Source organism: Mastacembelus armatus, chromosome 17 (genome assembly GCF_900324485.2).
Source record: "Mastacembelus armatus chromosome 17, fMasArm1.2, whole genome shotgun sequence".
Classification (NCBI taxonomy): domain Eukaryota; kingdom Metazoa; phylum Chordata; class Actinopteri; order Synbranchiformes; family Mastacembelidae; genus Mastacembelus; species Mastacembelus armatus.
In genome coordinates this window covers 24,113,465-24,135,661 of record NC_046649.1, presented here as the reverse complement: position 1 = coordinate 24,135,661, position 22,197 = coordinate 24,113,465, and the positions used below count along the sequence as shown (strand labels likewise).

Genomic DNA, 22,197 nt, shown 5'->3' with positions numbered 1-22,197 from the left:
AATGATCATTTTCACTGAGGCTGATGGCGTCCTGGGGGATCTCCTCCCAGACCTGGATCTAACACCTATGCTGACTGGCACCCCACTAGATCAGTGTGTGACACAGTGTGTGTTACTAAACTCACCACCAACCTCAATGTGTCTGTGGGAACATGAATGTCTTTTGTATTTCTGCATCTTCATGACCCAGATTTTTTATTTGCCATCAGATTCAAATCAAGATGCAGAAACTTTTCCCTGAACAAGTTTAATGAAACAGAAAAGTATGTGGGAAAGAATCATTTAGAAAAGACGTGGAAATAATGGACTTTTAATTCTTTAGTTTTCCTGCCATGAAATGATCATTTTCACTGTTAAACTCAACAGTTTTTCTTTCTCCTTTAAAACCTCAGACTCAACAGAAAACCACACCACTGAGAGCTGAGCTGTCAATCAGCAGCTGCAGCCTCATCTGTGGGCCCCAGGGGCTGATGGGAGGTCTGAGGACCCGCTAGAAACCACGTGGTCCTCGTCTGATCTCACAGCTCGTCCTTGTTTGGCCTCAGCTGCATCAGAGCGCCACTTCTCCCCAGGTTCACCAGAGGAAACACCACTGCACAAAATGCTTTTCCTCCCAGCTGCTGCTCTGTGCTGTCTGTGTTCAGGTGAGTGTTTCCAGCCAATCAGGGGCCAACAAACTCCACCTGTAACAAACACTGTCACACTGACCTTCATCTGTCTGTGTCTCTACAGCGCTGGTTGTCATGGCAGCAGAGCTGACCCAGGACCAGTTATCTCTGACCAGGAGAGCTGGTCAAACTGTCTCATTCAGCTGTGCAGGAACTGACCAGTGTGGGGCTTATGTTTACTGGTACCAGAAGAAAGAGACAGAAACATTCACACTGATTCTTGATATTAACAGGTATTCTGGTGCCATAGATAAAAGGTACAACCATCCTCAGAAAGATGATTTCTCAGCTGTGAAAAACCAGAACGGCTGTGAGCTGCAGATTCAGAAAGTTAAACCCTCTCATGCAGCCACCTACTACTGCTCCTGTTTGAAGTCTGGCTCCCACAGTGAGAAATGATCCCTGCAGCCTGAACAAAAACCAACAGATGTCAAACAGTGTTTGTGACAGGAAGAGAGCAGTAAACCACAGCCCAGGGTCACATGCAATAATAATGATGGTGCTGGATGAAAAGTCAGGATCAGCAAAGTTCATCACCAAAACACTGAACTTTGTCATGAGAGGCTGCTGTTCATTTCCAGTCTCCACCAGAGAATCACTGTTGGTTTTGTTTTAAAGCTTCACCACCATCTTTCCCTGACATTAACCTGAGTGTTGCTGTAACCATGGCGATGACTCTGTCTAACCTTAACTGTTTATTTTAACCAAACTATGATCTGTCCCTAAATCTAACCCGACATTATTCTAAGTGTTGTCACATAACACCCTGAACTGTTCATGAAGATGGATGACACGTCATCACTTCCTGTCACTGTGAAAACCTGAAGCCAAAATATTGTGAACGCAGCAGCTGCCATCTTGTTTTTGTGACACATTTTCCAACCAGATTCTGACCAGTACTGACCAGAGGTGGAGCCATCAGACCGCCAATCACAGCTGTCAATCACCTGAAATCCACCAGTTTTTATAATTTATTGAAAACAAACTGATCAGAAAAATGACACTTGTTCACAAATCAGTGTGATAACATCGACCTAAAATGACAGAAATCAGCTTCAGGAAATATGTGTTTGATTTGCACTTTGAGTTTTTAGTTTGGCTCATGTCCCGTCTGCTAAAATGGAGGGAGCGGGGTTTATGGCCTATACTGCAACCAGCCACCAGGGGGCGATCGACTTACAGGGACATCACCTCTGGGAGCTGTCAGGGCAGCCATCTTTGTTTCCAGTGTCTGCATTAAACCAAGTCCAGTAAACTAAACGACCACATCACTGGTTGGTCTCTGATGTTTTCTGAATAAAGTCCGACAGCAGCAGGAGCCCGTTCTCATTCCCAGAGTCCAACACTGACGCTTCATCAACTTCACTGCTCAGAACAATGAAGGGAACACTTCAATGACAGGGTGGCTCCACATCAACAAACTACTCATGGTGAAAATCTTTACTAGTGTATGTTGTATAATTAGTTCAGAACAAAATGACATAACAGAGGCTGTTTTCAAAATCTTGTGATGCTTAAATAGTTTTTTCACAGACTTCAGAAATTGTTATGCTGAGATATCTGCCCTGGTTGGACAGTTCAGGTTAACTTCTCTAGATCAGACTCAGTTTAGACTCATCACTCAGGACTATTTAATTCAACTAACAGCTTCCACTTATGGTGGTTTCACTACTTTCTTTGAGTTTTGACACAGTGTGTGTTACTAAACTCACCACCAACCTCAACGTGTCTGTGGGGACATGAATGTCTTTTGTATTTCTGCATCTTCGTGACCCAGATTTTTTATTTTCCGTAAGATTCAAATCAAGATGCAGAAACTTTTCCCTGAACAAGTTTAATGAAACAAAAGTATGTGGGAAAGAATCATTTAGAAAAGACGTGGAAATAATGGACTTTTAATTCTTTAGTTTTCCTGCCATGAAATGATCATTTTCACTGTTAAACTCAACAGTTTGTCATTTTTCTTTCTCCTTTAAAACCTCAGACTCAACAGAAAACCACACCACTGAGAGCTGAGCTGTCAATCAGCAGCTGCAGCCTCATCTGTGGGCCCCAGGGGCTGATGGGAGGTCTGAGGACCCGCTAGAAACCACGTGGTCCTCGTCTGATCTCACAGCTCGTCCTTGTTTGGCCTCAGCTGCATCAGAGCGCCACTTCTCCCCAGGTTCACCAGAGGAAACACCACTGCACAAAATGCTTTTCCTCCCAGCTGCTGCTCTGTGCTGTCTGTGTTCAGGTGAGTGTTTCCAGCCAATCAGGAGCCAACAAACTCCACCTGTAACAAACACTGTCACACTGACCTTCATCTGTCTGTTTCTCCACAGCGCTGGTTGTCATGGCAGCAGAGCTGACCCAGGACCAGTTATCTCTGACCAGGAGAGCTGGTCAAACTGTCTCATTCAGCTGTGCAGGAACTGACCAGTGTACCACTGATTATGTTTACTGGTACCAGAAGAAAGAGACAGGAACATTCACAGTGATTCTAAATATTAATAAGAGAAATGGTCGAGTTAATTCAGGCTTCAACCATCCTCAGAAAGATGATTTCTCAGCTGTGAATAAACAGAACGGCTGTGAGCTACAGATTCAGAAAGTTAAACCCTCTCATGCAGCCACCTACTACTGCTCCTGTTGGAAGTCTGACTCCCACAGTGAGAAATGATCCCTGCAGCCTGAACAAAAACCAACAGATGTCAAACAGTGTTTGTGACAGGAAGAGAGCAGTAAACCACAGCCCAGGGTCACATGTTTCACCTCCATCTCAGCCACAGTCATAATGATTCTGATGACAAAATATCATCTTCCTTTTAAACTCATCTTTACTTAATGCAATTAAAATAAACAACATGCAGAACTACAACTGATCCAATATGAAGAAACTGATGTTTCATGAGTGACTGAACTTCAGGACAATGTCTGAGGTTTATTGTCCATATTCCAAGACCAACTGAAAACACTGCAGCACCTGGTTTGAATCATTTAGCAGATTTTAATAAATGTAAACAGTTCATTATTGTGAACATGACAAACTGTAACTCTAATAAAAATATACCAGTGTGGCAGCATGTTTACTAATGCCACCTGGTTCTTTCATAATAACGTAGATCAAATCAAATTTATTTATAAAGCACTTTCCAGTGAAACAAATCACACAAAGTGTCAAATAATTAACATCAATGGATAAAAACAAATCAGTAAGGAGCAGAATAAAGCAGAAACCAGCTGAGCGGCAGAGTTTTGGACTGACTGAATAATCCAGAACAAATGTCTTTCAGTGTCGTCCTTTGTGGCCCCGGCTGCTTTGGCAGGAAATGTTGATGAGTTTTTGTGTGGGTACGTAACACAGAGCTGAACTGGACAGCCGAGCTGAGGATAATCGACTCAGACTCCCCACTGGAGGCGTAGGGAGACCAGCTCCACTTGAGTCCACCCGCCACCCACAGATCCCTCCTTCTCCCTGTTCCTCCTCACCTCAGGGCAGCAGTGGGCAAATCAATCACAGACTTTCTGTAGTTTAAAGGATGTTTCCAACAAGCTGTGATTTAGTCTGAGCATTCCTCCACTGTGTCTCGTCTGGTTTAGATGTGAACTCACTGGTTTGTATTGCTGCTGTGAGGGAAAACTTCACCTCAACAGACAGTACGTCTGCTACCTCCCCGTGTGAATCTACAAAGACGTTTGACACTGCTTTGTGTTTCAGTAGGACGCAGACGAAAGGACAGGTAGTCACACAGACGTGCTAATCATATTACTGACCACTGTGTATTCACTTCTATGTTGCCATGCCGACGTGATTTACATGTGACTGACTGATGTGTAAATTGAAACAACTGAGCTGATATAAAAGTTTGTCATTTCCTTTGTCCTGGATCAATCGGTATCGACCGGTTGTGCAGAACGAATGCTCTGCTGTGACTCTGCTGCTTTTGTCTATTAAACTTCCAACTTATAACCTGAGATTCGTCTCCTAGTAATTTTTGCCACATGCGTGTATGGATTGAATATGTGCAGCTGTTGTCACACAGCAGCCTTATCTGAGGATCTGTGGACAGCACCACACCACTGAGAGCTGAGCTGTCAATCAGCAGCTGCAGCCTTATCTGTGAGCCCCAGGGGCTGATGGGAGGTCTGAGGACCCGCTAGAAACCACGTGGTCCTCGTCATGATCTCACAGCTCGTCCTTGTTTGGCCTCAGCTGCATCAGAGCGCCACTTCTCCCCAGGTTCACCAGAGGAAACACCACTGCACAAAATGCTTTTCCTCCCAGCTGCTGCTCTGTGCTGTCTGTGTTCAGGTGAGTGTTTCCAGCCAATCAGGAGCCAACAAACTCCACCTGGAACAAACACTGTCACACTGACCTTCATCTGTCTGTTTCTCTACAGCGCTGGTTGTCATGGCAGCAGAGCTGATCCAGGACCAGTTATCTCTGACCAGGAGAGCTGGTCAAACTGTGTCATTCAGCTGTGCAGGAACTGACCAGTGTGATACTTATGTTTACTGGTACCAGAAGAAAGAGACAGAAACATTCACACTGATTCTTGATATTGACAAGAGTAATGGTGCCGTAGATAAAAGTTACAACCATCCTCAGAAAGATGATTTCTCAGCTGTGAATAAACAGAACAACTGGGAGCTGCAGATTCAGAAAGTTAAACCCTCTCATGCAGCCACCTACTACTGCTCCTGTTGGAAGTCTGGCTCCCACAGTGAGAAATGATCCCTGCAGCCTGAACAAAAACCAACAGATGTCAAACAGTGTTTGTGACAGGAAGAGAGCAGTAAACCACAGCCCAGGGTCACATGTAATAATAATGATGGTGCTGGATGAAAAGTCAGGATCAGCAAAGTTCCTACAGTTCATCAACAAAACACTGACATTAACCTGAGTGTTGCTGTAACCATGGCGATGACTCTCTAACCTTAACTGTTTATTTTAACCAAACTATGATCCGTCCCTAAATCTAACCCGACATTATTCTCAGTGTTGTCACATCATAACACCCTGGACTGTTCATGAAGATGGACGACACGTCATCACTTCCTGTCACTGTGCAAACCTGAAGCCAAAATATTGTGAACGCAGCAGCTGCCATCTTGTTTTTGTGACACATTTTCCAACCAGATTCTGACCAGTACTGACCAGAGGTGGAGCCATCAGACCGCCAATCACAGCTGTCAATCACCTGAAATCCACCAGTTTTTATAATTTATTGAAAACAAACTGATCAGAAAAATGACACTTGTTCACAAATCAGTGTGATAACATCGACCTAAAATGACAGAAATCAGCTTCAGGAAAAATGTGTTTGATTTGCACTTTGAGTTTTTAGTTTGGCTCATGTCCCGTCTGCTAAAATGGAGGGGGCAGGGTTTATGGCCTATACTGCAACCAGCCACCAGGGGGCGATCGACTTACAGGGACATCACCTCTGGGAGCTGTCAGGGCAGCCATCTTTGTTTCCAGTGTCTTCATTAAACCAAGTCCAGTAAACTAAACGACCACATCACTGGTTGGTCTCTGTTTCCTGAATAAAGTCCGACAGCAGCAGGAGCCCGTTCTCATTCCCAGAGTCCAACACTGACGCTTCATCGACTTTACTGCTCAGAACAATGAAGGGAACACTTCAATGACAGGGTGGCTCCACATCAACAAACTACTCATGGTGAAAATCTTTACTAGTGTATGTTGTATAATTAGTTCAGAACAAAACGACATAACAGAGGCTGTTTTCAAAATCTTGTGATGATTAAATAGTTTTTTCACAGGCTTCAAAAATTGTTATGCTGAGATATCTGCCCTGGTTGGACAGTTCAGGTTAACTTCTCTAGATCAGACTCAGTTTAGACTCATCACTCAGGACTATTTAATTCAACTAACAGCTTCCACTTATGGTGGTTTCACTACTTTCTTTGAGTTTTGACACAGTGTGTGTTACTAAACTCACCACCAACCTCAATGTGTCTGTGGGGACATGAATGTCTTTTGTATTTCTGCATCTTCGTGACCCAGATTTTTTATTTTCCGTAAGATTCAAATCAAGATGCAGAAACTTTTCCCTGAACAAGTTTAATGAAACAAAAGTATGTGGGAAAGAATCATTTAGAAAAGACGTGGAAATAATGGACTTTTATTTCTTTAGTTTTCCTGCCATGAAATGATCATTTTCAGTGTTAAACTCAGTTTGTCATTTTTCTTTCTCCTTTAAAACCTCAGACTCAACAGAAAACCACACCACTGAGACCTGAGCTGTCAATCAACAGCTGCAGCCTTATCTGTGGGCCCCAGGGGCTGATGGGAGGTCTGAGGACCCGTTAGAAACCACGTGGTCCTCGTCTGATCTCACAGCTCGTCCTTGTTTGGCCTCAGCTGCATCAGAGCGCCACTTCTCCCCAGGTTCACCAGAGGAAACACCACTGCACAAAATGCTTTTCCTCCCAGCTGCTGCTCTGTGCTGTCTGTGTTCAGGTGAGTGTTTCCAGCCAATCAGGAGCCAACAAACTCCACCTGTAACAAACACTGTCACACTGACCTTCATCTGTCTGTTTCTCTACAGCGCTGGTTGTCATGGCAGCAGAGCTGATCCAGGACCAGTTATCTCTGACCAGGAGAGCTGGTCAAACTGTCTCATTCAGCTGTGCAGGAACTGACCAGTGTGGGGCTTATGTTTACTGGTACCAGAAGAAAGAGACAGAAACATTCACACTGATTCTTGATATTGATAAGAGTAATGGTGACATAGATAAAAGGTACAACCATCCTCAGAAAGATGATTTCTCAGCTGTGAAGAAACAGAACGGCTGTGAGCTGCAGATTCAGAAAGTTAAACCCTCTCATGCAGCCACCTACTACTGCTCCTGTGAGAAGTCTGGCTCCCACAGTGAGAAATGATCCCTGCAGCCTGAACAAAAACCAACAGATGTCAAACAGTGTTTGTGACAGGAAGAGAGCAGTAAACCACAGCCCAGGGTCACATGTTTCACCTCCATCTCAGCCACAGTCATAATGATTCTGATGACAAAATATCATCTTCCTTTTAAACTCATCTTTACTTAATACAATTAAAATAAACAACATGCAGAACTACAACTGATCCAATATGAAGAAACTGATGTTTCATGAGTGTCTGAACTTCAGGACAATGTCTGAGGTTTATTGTCCATATTCCAAGACCAACTGAAAACACTGCAGCACCTGGTTTGAATCATTTAGCAGATTTTAATAAATGTTAACAAGTCATCGTCATGAACACAACAATGTGTTGGGGTCTTCCAGAAAGCAGGTTTAGTGAAAACTTACACCAGAGTTTAACCCTGAGCTGAGGGAAACTTTTCTGGTCCAGGAACAGAGATCACTGAAAGTCCCAGTAAGTGACTCTGGGAAACTAACCTGGTCTCTGGCAGCTTTTCTCCAAGAAACTCTGAGTTTCTGTGTCTCCTCCTGTCAGTCTGCAGAAACTGTCAGGCCACTTCATGTCCTCGTTCATACGGTTCATATGGACGACGCTCTGATCGGACAACAACAGACAACACACTGAACCAACAACTAAAGGCAGAATGACTGAGACTGAAATACTATACAAGACACAATAACAAGACACAGCTGAACCTAATCAATACACTAATGACAAAGGTAAAACAGACAGCGGTCAGGACAGACAGTGACTGCAACCAGCCACCAGGGGGCCATCGACTTACGACTTCACCTCTGGGAGCTGTCAGGGCGGCCATCTTTGTTTTGCAGTGTCATATTAGTCAATCATATTAAATTAGTGTTTTATGATTTTACAGCCCTATGGCAAAGTTTGGTTTGGTCACAGAAACAACTTGGCTAATTCCCTCAGTTCCCTCATTTTATTGCTGCTCAGTCTTTGTTTGACCTGAAGTCAATGACAGTGAGATTCACCAAAGGATCAAATCTGTAATATTCACCATCAACAACACGACACATTTATTTCATGTTTCTGTTGATGAGGTTTATGTGGAGCTGGATTTTAAATAATTAGCATCAATACAAATGTCAGTGTCATTTTCAATGAGTTCTTAGTTTAGCGTGTTAGCATGCTAACACTTGCTAACATGGATGTTGTGGCCATTTATCATTCACCAAGTTGTCCACATATAGCTTGTTCAAATGGCCACTGAGGACCGTCAAACTTTACGCAGGTCAAAAAAAATGAATGAATGTTCATACCGAGAGATACAATTTCGTGATGATTTATTTACACATCGATCAGCAAGCTTACAGATGACAAACGTGCATGCATCCTCTCTGTTCCTGGTAAAAAACCATGTGCCCTCGGTCCCTCCAGACCCTCCCACTTTGACCTACTTATCAATTCACCGGCACACCTGTACCAAATGAACTAAACTAAACAATAAACACAAATAGCTCCAACAACCCAGCCCCTAATTGTGCAAATATAAATCTCAATTACTAACATTAGCATATGCATATGGAGCTATTTCCAAACCTATCCCATATACACTACAAATCTTCATGACCTCCTTTTCTTCTCGACTTCCTGAAAGAAAATAGCTGGATGGACAACAAAGATAGAGTGAGTTACACTATCAAGTGATGGCCTCCAGCAGGAGACAGAGCTTAGTAACAGGTCTCTCCAAAATGCTGGTCTTTGTCCGAACCCTCTCAGAACGAACCAACCCTCTAGAGTCAGCTGTTGTACTCAAGATTCTGCCCATCATCCAGGAACCTCTATGAGCTGTGGCATCAGCAATTATGACAATGTCTCCTACAGAGAAGCTCCTCTTTGGCCTCACCCACTTGTGTCTTTCTTGCATCACCAGTAAGTACTCAGCTGTCCACCTCTTCCAAAACAGCTCAGCAATATACTGCACTTGCCTCCATCTTCTCTTGATGTACAGTGGGTACGGAAAGTATTCAGACCCCTTTAAATTTTTCACTCTTTCTGTCATTGCAGCCATTTGCCAAAATCAAAAAAGTTCATTTTATTTCTCATTAATGTACACTCAGCACCCCATCTTGACAGAAAAAAACAGAAATGTAGAAATTTTTGCAAATTTGTTAAAAAAGAAAAACTGAAATATCACATGGTCATAAGTATTCAGACCCTGTGCTCAGTATTGAGTAGAAGCACCTTTTGAGCTAGTACAGCCATGAGTCTTCTTGGGAATGATGCAACAAGTTTTTCACACCTGGATTTGGGGATCCTCTGCCATTCTTCCTTGCAGATCCTCTCCAGTTCTGTCAGGTTGGATGGTGAACACTGGTGGACAGCCATTTTCAGGTCTCTCCAGAGATGCTCAATTGGGTTTAGGTCAGGGCTCTGGCTGGGCCAGTCAAGAACGGTCACAGAGTTGTTCCGAAGCCACTCCTTTGTTATTTTAGCTGTGTGCTTAGGGTCATTGTCCTGTTGAAAGGTGAACCTTCGGCCCAGTCTGAGGTCCTGAGCACTCTGGAAGAGGTTTTCTTCTAGGATATCTCTGTACTTGGCCAAATTCATCTTTCCTTCAATTGCAACCAGTCGTCCTGTCCCTGCAGCTGAAAAACACCCCCACAACATGATGCTCCCACCACCATGTTTCACTGTAGGGATTGTATTGGGCAGGTGATGAGCAGTGCCTGGTTTTCTCCACACATACCGTTTAGAATTAACACCAAAAAGTTCAATCCTGGTCTCATCAGACCAGAGAATCTTATTTCTCATAGTCTGGGAGTCCTTTATGTGTTTTTTGGCAAACTCTATGTGGGCTTTCATGTGTCTTGCACTGAGGAGAGGCTTCCGTCGGGCCACTCTGCCATAAAGCCCCGACTGGTGGAGGGCTGCAGTGATAGTTGACTTTGTGGAACTTTCTCCCATCTCCCTACTGCATCTCTGGGGCTCAGCCACAGTGATCTTTGGGTTCTTCTTTATCTCTCTCACCAAGGCTCTTCTCCCACGATTGCTCAGTTTGGCTGGACGACCAGGTCTAGGAAGAGTTCTGGTCGTCCCAAACTTTTTCCATTTGAGGATTATGGAGGCCACTGTGCTCTTAGGAACCTTGAGTGCTGCAGAAATTCTTTTGTAACCTTGGCCAGATCTGTGCCTTGCCACAGTTCTGTCTCTGAGCTCCTTGGGCAGTTCCTTCGACCTCATGATTCTCATTTGCTCTGACATGCACTGTGAGCTGTAAGGTCTTATATAGACAGGTGTGTGCCTTTCCTAATCAAGTCCAATCAGTTTAATTAAACACAGCTGGACGCCAATGAAGGAGCAGAACCATCTCAAGGAGGATCAGAAGAAATGGACAGCATGTGAGTTAAATATGAGTGTCACTGCAAAGGGTCTGAATACTTATGACCATGTGATATTTCAGTTTTTCTTTTTTAATAAATTTGCAAAAATTTCTACATTTCTGTTTTTTTCTGTCAAGATGGGGTGCTGAGTGTACATTAATGAGAAATAACATGAACTTTTTTGATTTTGGCAAATGGCTGCAATGACACAAAGAGTGAAAAATTTAAAGGGGTCTGAATACTTTCGTACCCACTGTACATGTCAGATGGTTCAAACAAACCTGGTGGCAAAATAGGTTTGCCTTTTAACAAAAGAATATGGTTTGGAGTAAGTGCCTCCAAATCATTGGGATCGTGTGAAGCCTTAGTGATTGGCCTGTCATTTAATATTGCCTCCACCTCACAAAACAACGTCTGCAGGCCTTCATCATCCAGTACTTGCTGTCCGACAACAGAAGTAAAAATACTTCACACTGAGCGTATCAAGCGCTCCCAAACTCCACCCTGGTGCGAGTGTTAAAGCTCCATTTCACTCCCTCCTGGACAAAGGTTCTCTCCATCTTAACATGATCCAAGGCTGCCAATGCCTGCCTCAGCTCTTTCTTCGCACCAGTAAAATTTGTGCCATTATCTGATCTTATGCTCACCACGGGTCCTCTTCTGCAAATAAATCTCCGCACTGCATTGATGCAGGAGTCTGTGTCAAGTGAGTGCGCCACCTCTAGGTGCACTGCACGACTGCTCAAACAGGTGAAAATTACTCCATACCTCTTTAAGGCAGTTCTTCCTCTCTTCACATCCAATGGTCCAAAATAATCCACTCCCAATATTTTCTGTTCTCCCAATTTTCCTTTGTATCTTCTACACACTATACACTCTGATATGATCTTTCTGGCTGCTGAGTTGGCGTTAATAATCCAATACCTTTGTCTTAATCTATGCAGCATGTGATTGCGTCCAGCATGTCCCAGTTGTTGATGGATATGACGCAATATCAACTGAGAAACATGCATGTCCTTTGACAGAATCATCGGATGCTTTACCTCCAACGGCATAGCAGATTTAGACAGGCGACCACGAACTCTAAGGATGCCGTCTTCCAAAAAGGGTTCCAGACGGTACAGAGGACTGTCCTTAGACACATTCTTCAAGCCTTGTTTTAGTGATGATATTTCACTGCTGAATCTTTGTTTCTGTACAAACTGAATTATCGCCTTTTCAGCCTCTTCACAGCGTTCTGTTGTCAAACCAAATTTTCCAAGCGTGACCTTAACCTCTGAAGCTCCAGGTTCACATTCACACTTTGCTTCGCCACCAATTCATTTCTTTTTTGGCTCAAAAGCACAAGTCTCTCCTTTAACTCCAACAGCCAGGCCACTGATGTTCTGAGTTTCCTCCAGGATGAAAAATATTGAATGAGAAGACTGGTGGAATTGTCACTACACACACTGATGATATTTACTCGTAGCTCTTTCCTCACCTCTGGATGATCAGCAAGAGTGGAAGAGGAGTCTATATGAAATGTTGGCCACTCATTTTCAGGCAAATGCAAAAAATCCGGTCCCTTTATCCATTTTCCCTTTACAAACTCTTCAATTGTCAGGCCACGAGATGCTTCATCTGCAGGATTATCCTTTGTATTTACATATCTCCATTGATCAATATCTGTGGCCTTTCTTATGGCAGCGACACGATTGGCAACAAAGGTGTGAAAGCGCTTGTTTTCATTAAAAATGTACTTTAGAACAGTAGTACTATCGGTCCAAAAAACAGACTTCTCCAATGGCAGCTGTAGCTCCTTTGACAACATTATATCCACTCGAACAGCAAGTGCAGCTGCAGCAAGCTCAAGGCGAGGGATGGTAATTTGTTTCAACGGAGCAACACAAGCCTTCCCCATTGTGAACGAGACATGTACACTATCAACATTCTCCAATCTCAGGTAGGAAACTGTGCCATAACCTGTTTGACTGGCATCTGAGAAATGATGCAACTGCGCCTTCACAGGTGTTCCAAAACTCTGAGGTTTAATGCATCGCTCCACTTTAAATCCACTCATCTGCTGGAGGTCAGACAGCCACTCATGCAGCTGGAACTGGTTCATCCCACTTCAGGTTCCTCCTGCAGAGCTCTTGTAACAACGACTTGGCTGGTATAATAAAAGGAGACAAAAAACCCAACGGGTCATAGAGAGAGTTCACCACAGATAAAATGCCCCTCCTAATGTGTGGATGCTCCTGTACTGCAGTTCTAAAACTGAAAGTGTCTCTATGAACACACCATTGCATCCCCAACGCTCTTTCCATAATGTGCTGGTCTCTATCCAAATCCATGTCCTCCAAAGCTGGTCTGATGCTACATGGAATCAATGCAAACGCATTTGGTCTATTTGTGACCCACTTCTGAAGGAAAAAGCCACCTTTTCTACAGGTCAATCCATCTATCAACTTTACTGCATTTTCTTCTGTTGCAGTAGACTTAAGACAGTCATCTACATAAAAATTGTTGTTGACTGTACTGTTGATGTCCGCTGAATACTCCAGTGCATTGTCCTCTGCTGTTCTTCTCAGGGCATAATTAGAGCAACTTGGAGAAGACACAGCTCCAAACAGATGCACACACATTCTGTATTCTTTGGGCTCCTTTGTAGTATCTCCATTGGGCCACCAGAGGAAGCGCAAGAAGTTGACATGCTTGCGTGGGACCCTAACCTGATGAAACATGGCATAGATGTCAGCCATGATAGCAACAGGCTCTTCTCTGAACCGAAGGAGAACACCAATGAGCGTGTGGGTTATATCTGGACCCTGTAGAACTGGCTGTTTAAGGATGTACCCTTATATGGGGGAAAACAATGTTTTTAACACACTAAATTTAGCTCTTTTAAATTTCAGGTCTTTGGTAGGCAAATCATTTTTAATCAATGATTTTATTATTAAGCACAAGCTTGATTTTATGTTTTTAACCGAAACATGGTTAGGACAAGATAATAATGCTGCAGTTCTTATTGAATCAACCCCTCCAAATTTCAGTTTCATGAGTGAAACAAGAATACATAAGAAAGGAGGTGGAGTTGCTGTTTTATTTAGTGATAGCCTCAAATGCAAAAACATATCATATGGAAAGTTTGACTCCTTTGAATATGTTGCTCTTCATACCAAATCCTCCTGTCGAGCAATATTTGTAACTATTTATAGACCCCCAAAGTACAATGCACATTTTTTTGACGAGTTTGCTAAATTACTATCTATTGTATGCATTGATTTTGATTGTATTGTTTTAGTGGGTGACTTTAACATTCATGTTGATAATCTCAATGATGCAAGTGCAAATGAACTCTTGAACATCCTGGACAACTTTGGGCTTTCTCAGCATGTAACATATCCAACACACATCAAGGGACACACACTGGATCTAATAATCTCTAAAGGTCTTAATATTTCTGAGGTGGTGGTGACCAATGTTGCTCTTTCTGATCATTACTGTGTTTTTTTTAAAACAACCACCCCTGCTGTTTTGAACACAGGTGAAACAGAGGTAGTCAAAAAGCGGAATATTAATGAGAAGCGCTGTGCATTATTCATTCAGGCTTTTGCACCATCACCAACCATGCCATCAGCCTCTGTTAATGATCTTGTAAGCAGTTTCAGTTCCAAAGTTATGACTGTTATTGATTCCATTGGCCCAATTAGGACCAAGGTATTGTCAGCAAGAAAAAAGTCAAAGTCACCTTGGAGAAAAGCCACAGTGGTTAAAATTCAGAAAAGAATATGCAGACAAGCAGAACGCAAGTGGCAAAAAACCAAACTCCAGGTACATTTCGACTTGTACAAAGAGAGTCTTCACAACTATAACCAAAAACTAAAAAATGCAAGGCAATCATTTTTCTCAGAGGTTATCAATAGAAACAGCAATAATGCCCGCACATTGTTTTCTGTTGTAGACAGACTCACAAACCCAGCACCCTCTCTTCCTTCTGAACTGCTGTCCAAAAAGTCATGCAATGATTTTGCAGCCTTTTTCACAGACAAAATATCAAAGATAAGATAAACTATATCTAGCTGCAGTCCTAGGAACACGACAATATCACCTGTGCCTCCTTGTTCTCCAGTGAATCTAGAACATTTTGATCTCCTTGATCACAGAGCTCTGGCAGAAACGCTTCTACAATTAAAATCTACATCATGCTGCCTTGATATTTTACCAACAAATTTTTTTTTAAATGTTTTTAACAGCTTAGCTCCAGATGTATTGCAGATTGTCAATAGTTCTCTTCAGTCAGGGCAGTTTCCCCAGGCCTTAAAAACTGCTGTTATAAAACCTCTTCTTAAAAAGCCTAATCTAGATGCTTCAGCAGTAAGTAACTACAGGCCAATATCAAATCTTCCATTTCTGGTAAAAATAATTGAAAAAGTAGTTTCTCAACAAATTCACAGATTTATGGTGCAAAACAATCTTTTTAATGCACTTCAGTCTGGATTTCGCGCACACCACAACACTGAGACTGTACTTATTAAAATTTTAAATAATTTACATTTAAATAATGATGAATCCAAAACCTCTGTTTTAGTACTACTGGATCTCAGTGCTGCATTTGACACAGTTGATCATGATGTGCTGCTTGATAGACTAGAAGCGTGGCTGGGAGTTACTGGCTCAGTGTTAAATTGGCTAAAATTACTCACTTGGTAACTATGAGTCTGAGCTAACAAAAATGAAATGTGGGGTTCCTCAGGGGTCTATTCTTGGTCCTCTCTTATTCAATATCTACATGCTGCCCCTTGCTCAGATTATGGAATACCACAACATTGACTACCATACCTATGCAGATGACACCCAACTTTATATATCAGTATCATCTCATGATTATAGTCGTCTAATTTCATTATGTGAGTGTATTAATCAAGTCAAAGAATGGATGTGCCAGAATTTTCTCCAGCTCAATACAGACAAGACAGAAGTGATTGTTTTTGGCCCCAAAAATGAAAGGTCAAAGGTCATTGCTCACCTTGACTCCATGTCATTGAAAGCTACAAATCAAGCCAGAAACCTTGGTGTAATCATTGACTCAGACCTGAATTTTAACAACCACATAAAATCCATCACTAAATCTTCCTATTACCACCTGAAAAACATTGCTAGAATAAAAGGTTTTCTGTCTAAAAAAGATGCAGAAAAACTTGATCATGCATTTATCTTCAGTAGTTTAGATTATTGTAATGGCTTGTTCACAGGTCTTAGCAAAAAGTCAATCAGGCAGCTGCAGTTAATCCAGAATGCTGCTGCCAGAGTCCTTACAAACACCAAGAAACTGGACCATATCACACCAGTTCTTAGATCACTACACTGGCTTCCCATTAGTCAAAGGATAGATTTTAAAATCTTATTGCTAGTTTATAAAGCACTAAATGGTTGTGGACCAAAATATATCTAAGATATATTGGTTCCCTAGGAGGTTTCCAGACCCCTCAGGTCATCTGGGACAGGTCTACTGTGTGTTCCCAGAACCAGAACCAAACAAAGTGAAGCAGCATTCAGTCACTATGCTCCTCACTTGTGGAACAAACTTCCTGAACACCTGAGGTCTGCTCAAACTGTCAGCTCATTCAAATCAGGACTGAAAACCCTGTTGTTTCCTGCTGCCTTCAAATAACTGTTCATCCTTGTTTTCTTAATGTGCTTTTATGTTTTATTTTAATTTACGTTACTTGATTTAAATTTATTTTATGTTAAATGTCTTTATTTTTAAAGCTCTTTTCAATGCTTTTAATGTAAGTATATGCCTTGTAAAGCAGTTTGAATTGCATAGTGTATGAAAGGTAAGCAACAGTAGTAGTAGTACATGCTAATACTAGCAGTAGTGTCAGCAGTAACAGTAGTAGTAGTACATGGTAATACTAGCAGTAGTGTCAGCAGTAACAGTAGTAGTAGTACATGGTAATACTAGCAGTAGTGTCAGCATTAACAATCGTAGTAGTACATGGTAATACTAGCAGTAGTGTCAGCATTAACAATCGTAGTAGTACATGGTAATACTAGCAGTAGTGTCAGCAGCAACAGTAGTTGTAGTACATGGTAATACTAGCAGTAGTGACAGCAGCAACAGTAGTAGCACATGGTAATACTAGCAGTAGTGTCAGCAGCAACAGTAGTAGTAGTACATGCTAATACTAGCAGTAATGTCAGCAGTAACAGTAGTAGTAGTACATGGTAATACTAGCAGTAGTGTCAGCAGTAACAGAAGTAGTAGTACATGGTAATACTAGCAGTAGTGTCAGCAGCAACAGTAGTAGTAGTATATGCTAATACTAGCAGTAGTGTCAGCAGTAACAGTAGTAGGAGTAGTACATGCTAATACTAGCAGTAGTGTCAGCAGTAACAGTAGTAGTAGTAGTACATGGTAATACTAGCAGTAGTGTCAGCAGCAACAGTAGTAGTAGTACATGCTAATACTAGCAGTAGTGTCAGCAGTAACAGTAGTAGTAGTACATGGTAATACTAGCAGTAGTGTCAGCAGTAACAGAAGTAGTAGTACATGGTAATACTAGCAGTAGTGTCAGCAGCAACAGTAGTAGTAGTATATATTATATATATATATAGGGCTGTTTAGCGTTTTTGTTATTTGATCTTTTGTTTGATTGATATCGTAGGGCTCACGGAGCGTTTTTGTTTGAGTAGGGCTAAATTAGCGTTTTGCTTGTGTTGTACATTCTGTATTGTATTCTGTATTTTGACAGAATAAATATTCTTGTTAATTGTAGTTCATCTAGTGTTTGTTGAGAGTGGAAGAGGTTTGGAGGAAAACTCCACAATCGTGTTACACTCCGGCAACCCCTAGGCTGGGGCGTAACATAGATTTGGGGGCTCGTCCGTCGCGTTTTCCGTGCCATCCCCAAATCATAGATTTGGGGGCTTGTCCGTTTTTTTTTTTCTCGTGTTCGTCGTCCGTCCTTTGCCGGATTCGTCAACGAGATACGTGAGTGTTAACTCTTCTGTCTGTTTCGCAGTTTTTTCTTTTTGTGGTGGTGGCAGCATGAGTAAGGAATTTAAATTGGAGGACTTTACTATGGATCCAACTTTACATAAGTTGGATAGGTGCCGCAAGGCCGATTTGGTGTTGATCGCTAATTTTTTTGACGTGCATGTGCCATTAAATGCAAAGAAGGAGGAGATTAAACAACTCCTCATATCAAAGCTGACGGAAAGAGGGTCAGTTGGTGGGCCAACTCCTACAAATGGAGTCGGGCCGGGTGATCTGGCTGGTATTCCTACCCCACCTAAGGACCTCCCAGTCCAAACTGAACGAACAACAGAGGAGCTAGAACTCACTCTGCGAATTCGGGAGGTGGAACTGCAGAACAAAAGGTTGGAGGTGGAAGCCATGCACCTAAAGGTAAGGGTTCTGGAGTTGGAGCAGGGAGCTGCTATCGCTGCCAGTCCCTCCTTTCAGTCACCTATTTCACGACCCCACGAAGGCTTTGATGTTAGTAGGCACATTGCTTTGGTACCACCATTTAGAGAGTCTGAAGTGGACTCTTATTTCAGCGCATTCGAACGTATAGCTGCCACCTTAAATTGGCCACGGAATGTATGGTCTCTATTGCTTCAATGCAAATTTGTTGGGAAAGCCCAAGAGGTATGTGCATCGCTATCTATAGACGATAGTTTAGATTATGATACAGTTAAAACCACAGTCCTCCGTGCTTATGAACTAGTGCCAGAGGCTTATAGACAAAAATTTAGAAACTGTGAAAAAACTGCTACACAGACATATGTAGAGTTTGCACGAGAGAAGGGCGTTCTCTTTGACAAGTGGTGTCAGGCTAGTAAAGTTACAACATTAGAAAATTTGCGTGAGCTAATGTTATTGGAAGAATTCAAAAATCGGTTGCCAGAGAAAATAGTACTTTATTTAAACGAACAGAAAGTTACATCTCTGGATAATGCTGCTGTTATGGCTGACTAGTTTGCCGTAATGCATAAAACCGTCTTCGTTCCACCCGTCAGGCATGACTTGAGTTTCGTTGAAAGGAAAAATCCCTCTCCAAAAAGTTTCCGCCATAACTTCCCAGTCACCGCTGAAAAACGCCAGTGTTTCTACTGCCATGAGCAGGGTCACCTCATTGCTGTGTGTCCCATACTGAAAAAAAAAGAGCAGAATAAAACTTTCAAATCTGCTAAGTCATCATCTCCAGTGGCTCTTATACAAACCCCGCCACCTACCCTGCCACCTGTGGGCATGGATGGAAATAACAAAGTGGACAATGCATTTAAGCCATTTGTTACAAAAGGGTTTGTTTCCTTAAAAAATGAGTCAACTCAAGTACCAATTACTATCCTGAGAGATACTGGTGCAAAGCAGTCTTTGTTACGTAATGACGTACTACATTTCTCGGCCCAGTCTTACTGCGGGTCCGACATCTTAATGTGGGGAGTTGAAATGAATGTGGTACGTGCCCCATTACACTTTGTTCAACTGTCATCCCGATTTATGTCGGGCAAAAGTCCGAAAGTCCGATCGCTTCCGCATGTGTTTCAGATGACTCTGTGTTAAACTCACCTGTAGTATTTCCCATGTGTGCTGTAACCCGTGCTCAAGCACGAAAGTTTGGAAACTTGGTGGATCTCAGTGATACTTTCGTGAGCACTTCTGATCCGCCAAGTCTACCTACAAAATGTGAAAAAGAAGAATCTGTGTGCGTTGAACTACAACCTGATGACAAAACACTGTCTCTGTCGGTGGACAGAGACCAGCTAATTAAGGCACAACAAGCTGATGTTACGTTGTCTTCCTGTATGTCATTGTTAAAAAGTCAACAATGTAATCGAGGTGTGTCGTACCTTATGAATGATGGTGTGTTGATGCGACGTTGGACTCTGAGCTCTGGTGATGTGCATGACTCTGTTTGTCAGGTAGTAATACCCCAACCCTTTCGTTTCCAAATTTTGACATTAGCACATGATCACAGTATGGCAGGACATTTGGGAATACGAAAAACATATGATCGTATTCTTCGTTACTTCTTCTGGCCCGGACTCAAGTCCGATGTGGTAAAATTCTGTCGTTCGTGCCATACTTGTCAAGTGTCAGGTAAGCCCAACCAGGTAATTCCTGTTGCCCCATTGAAACCAATTCCTGTAATTGGGGAACCATTTGAACACGTCATTATTGACTGTGTTGGTCCGTTGCCAAACACCAAATCCGGAAATCAATACATCCTTACGATAATGTGTGCTGCCACTCGATACCCCGAGGCAGTGCCACTCCGAACATTAAAAGCTCGTGCCATAGTCAAGGCACTTGTAAAATTTTTCTCCACATTTGGCTTGCCCAAGTATATTCAGAGTGATCAAGGATCAAATTTCATGTCGAAAGTTTTCGCTCAGGTCATGGCAGAGCTCAAAGTCACACACCGCACGTCTAGTGCATATCACCCCGAGAGTCAGGGTGCACTGGAAAGGTTTCATCAAACATTGAAAAGTATGTTACGAAAGTTTTGCTCCGAGTCAAGTCGAGAGTGGGACGAAGGCTTACCATTATTGTTGTTCGCTGTGAGAGAAACTTGCCAAGAGTAGCTAGGATTTAGTCCAGCTGACTTAGTTTTTGGTCACACTGTGCGTGGACCGTTACGTTTGCTCCGTGAAACATGGCTTTCAGAGAAGCCAAGCCCTGAAAATAATATTTTGGACTATGTTAGTTCATTCAGAGAAAGACTACATCATGCTTGTGATGTAGCTCGTGAGTCCTTGTCAAAGGCACAGTCCAAAATGAAGGACCATTATGACAAAAAGTCGGTTACACGGACTTTTCAGCCAGGTGACCGCGTGTTGGTTCTGTTGCCCGTTGTTGGTTCCGGTTTACAAACCAAATTTTCTGGCCCTTACGTAATTGACCGAAAGCTTAGCGAGACTGACTACGTAATTCAGACTCCAGACCGAAAGAAAACCACTCATGTCTGTCACGTCAACATGCTGAAACAGTATGTTGGTCGAAAGGAAGAACTTTCGTCTCCTAAACCAGTTCCTGTTACCCCCGTGTCTGTCACTCGCCCATCATACAAACCCAGTGATGACGGGTTAAGCGACAAACATGATTCTGTCCCCTGTGTTCGTTTTCAGAACTCGGAAATTTTGAACCAGTTAGACAGTCACTTAGCGTATTTGCCAGAACCCGCCCGAGCTGACATTCGTAAGCTCATTAACAATAACCTAGCACTTTTCAATGACATTCCCACCCAAACTAATGTGTTAAGTCACGATATTGATGTTGAAACTCATAAGCCCATTAAGCAACATGCTTACCGTACTCACCCAGAAAAACGTGCAATAATGCGTCAGGAGGTAAACTATCTTCTAGACCATGGTTTCGCTATTCCAAGCACTAGTTCTTGGAGTTCGCCATCTCTGTTAGTTCCAAAGCCTGATCAAACTTTCCGGTTTTGTAATGACTACCGAAAGGTAAACGCCGTTACAAAACCAGACTCGTTCCCGTTGCCACGTATGGATGACTGTATCGATCGTGTGGGTGCCGCGAAATTTGTCACAAAGTTGGACCTGCTAAAAGGTTACTGGCAAGTTCCTTTGACACCTCGTGCTTCAGAAATTTCGGCATTTGTGACTCCGGACCACTTTTTGCAATACACAGTCATGCCATTTGGATTAAGAAATGCACCAGCCACTTTTCAGCGGCTAATGAATATAGTACTGTCAGGTGTGGACAATTGTGAAGTGTACTTAGACGACATTGTAGCATATTCTGACACCTGGTCCGCACATTTAGAAACGCTAACAAAAATTTTTGACAGGTTAAAACAGGCATCACTTATACTCAACTTAGCTACATGTGAATTCGGCAAAGCAACAGTTTCCTACCTTGGAAAACAGGTTGGCCAAGGCCATGTTTCTCCCATTGCTACCAAAGTGCAAGCAATCCTTGATTTCCCAGCCACTCTGACACGCCGTGAGCTCCGCCGTTTTTTAGGAATGGCTGGATATTATCGTGCATGTTGCAAAAACTTTTCTGAAGTAGTAGCTCCTCTCACGAGCTTAGTAAGTCCGAAAACTCCGTTCCAGTGGTCAGAGAAATGTCAGTCTGCTTTTGAGGCCGCCAAGGCTCTCCTCTGTAGTGCTCCTGTTCTTGCTGCCCCAAACTTCGCCCGTCCATTTAAGTTGGAGGTGGACGCTAGTGCTCTCGGAGCAGGTGCTGTACTCCTACAGGAGGATGATGTGGGCATAGACCATCCAATCAGTTATTTCTCAAAGAAATTAAAAAAA

General features: G+C 42.6%; 1 gene segment (V, D, J or C); it reads left to right on the top strand.

The window, feature by feature from the left end:
* The first annotated feature begins 601 nt into the window (after positions 1-601).
* Positions 602-1,067, top strand: LOC113134996 (immunoglobulin lambda variable 3-1-like). The segment is given in 2 exon segments: positions 602-644; positions 733-1,067. Coding segments are annotated over 2 exon segments (378 nt in total).
* The last annotated feature ends 21,130 nt before the right edge of the window (positions 1,068-22,197 follow it).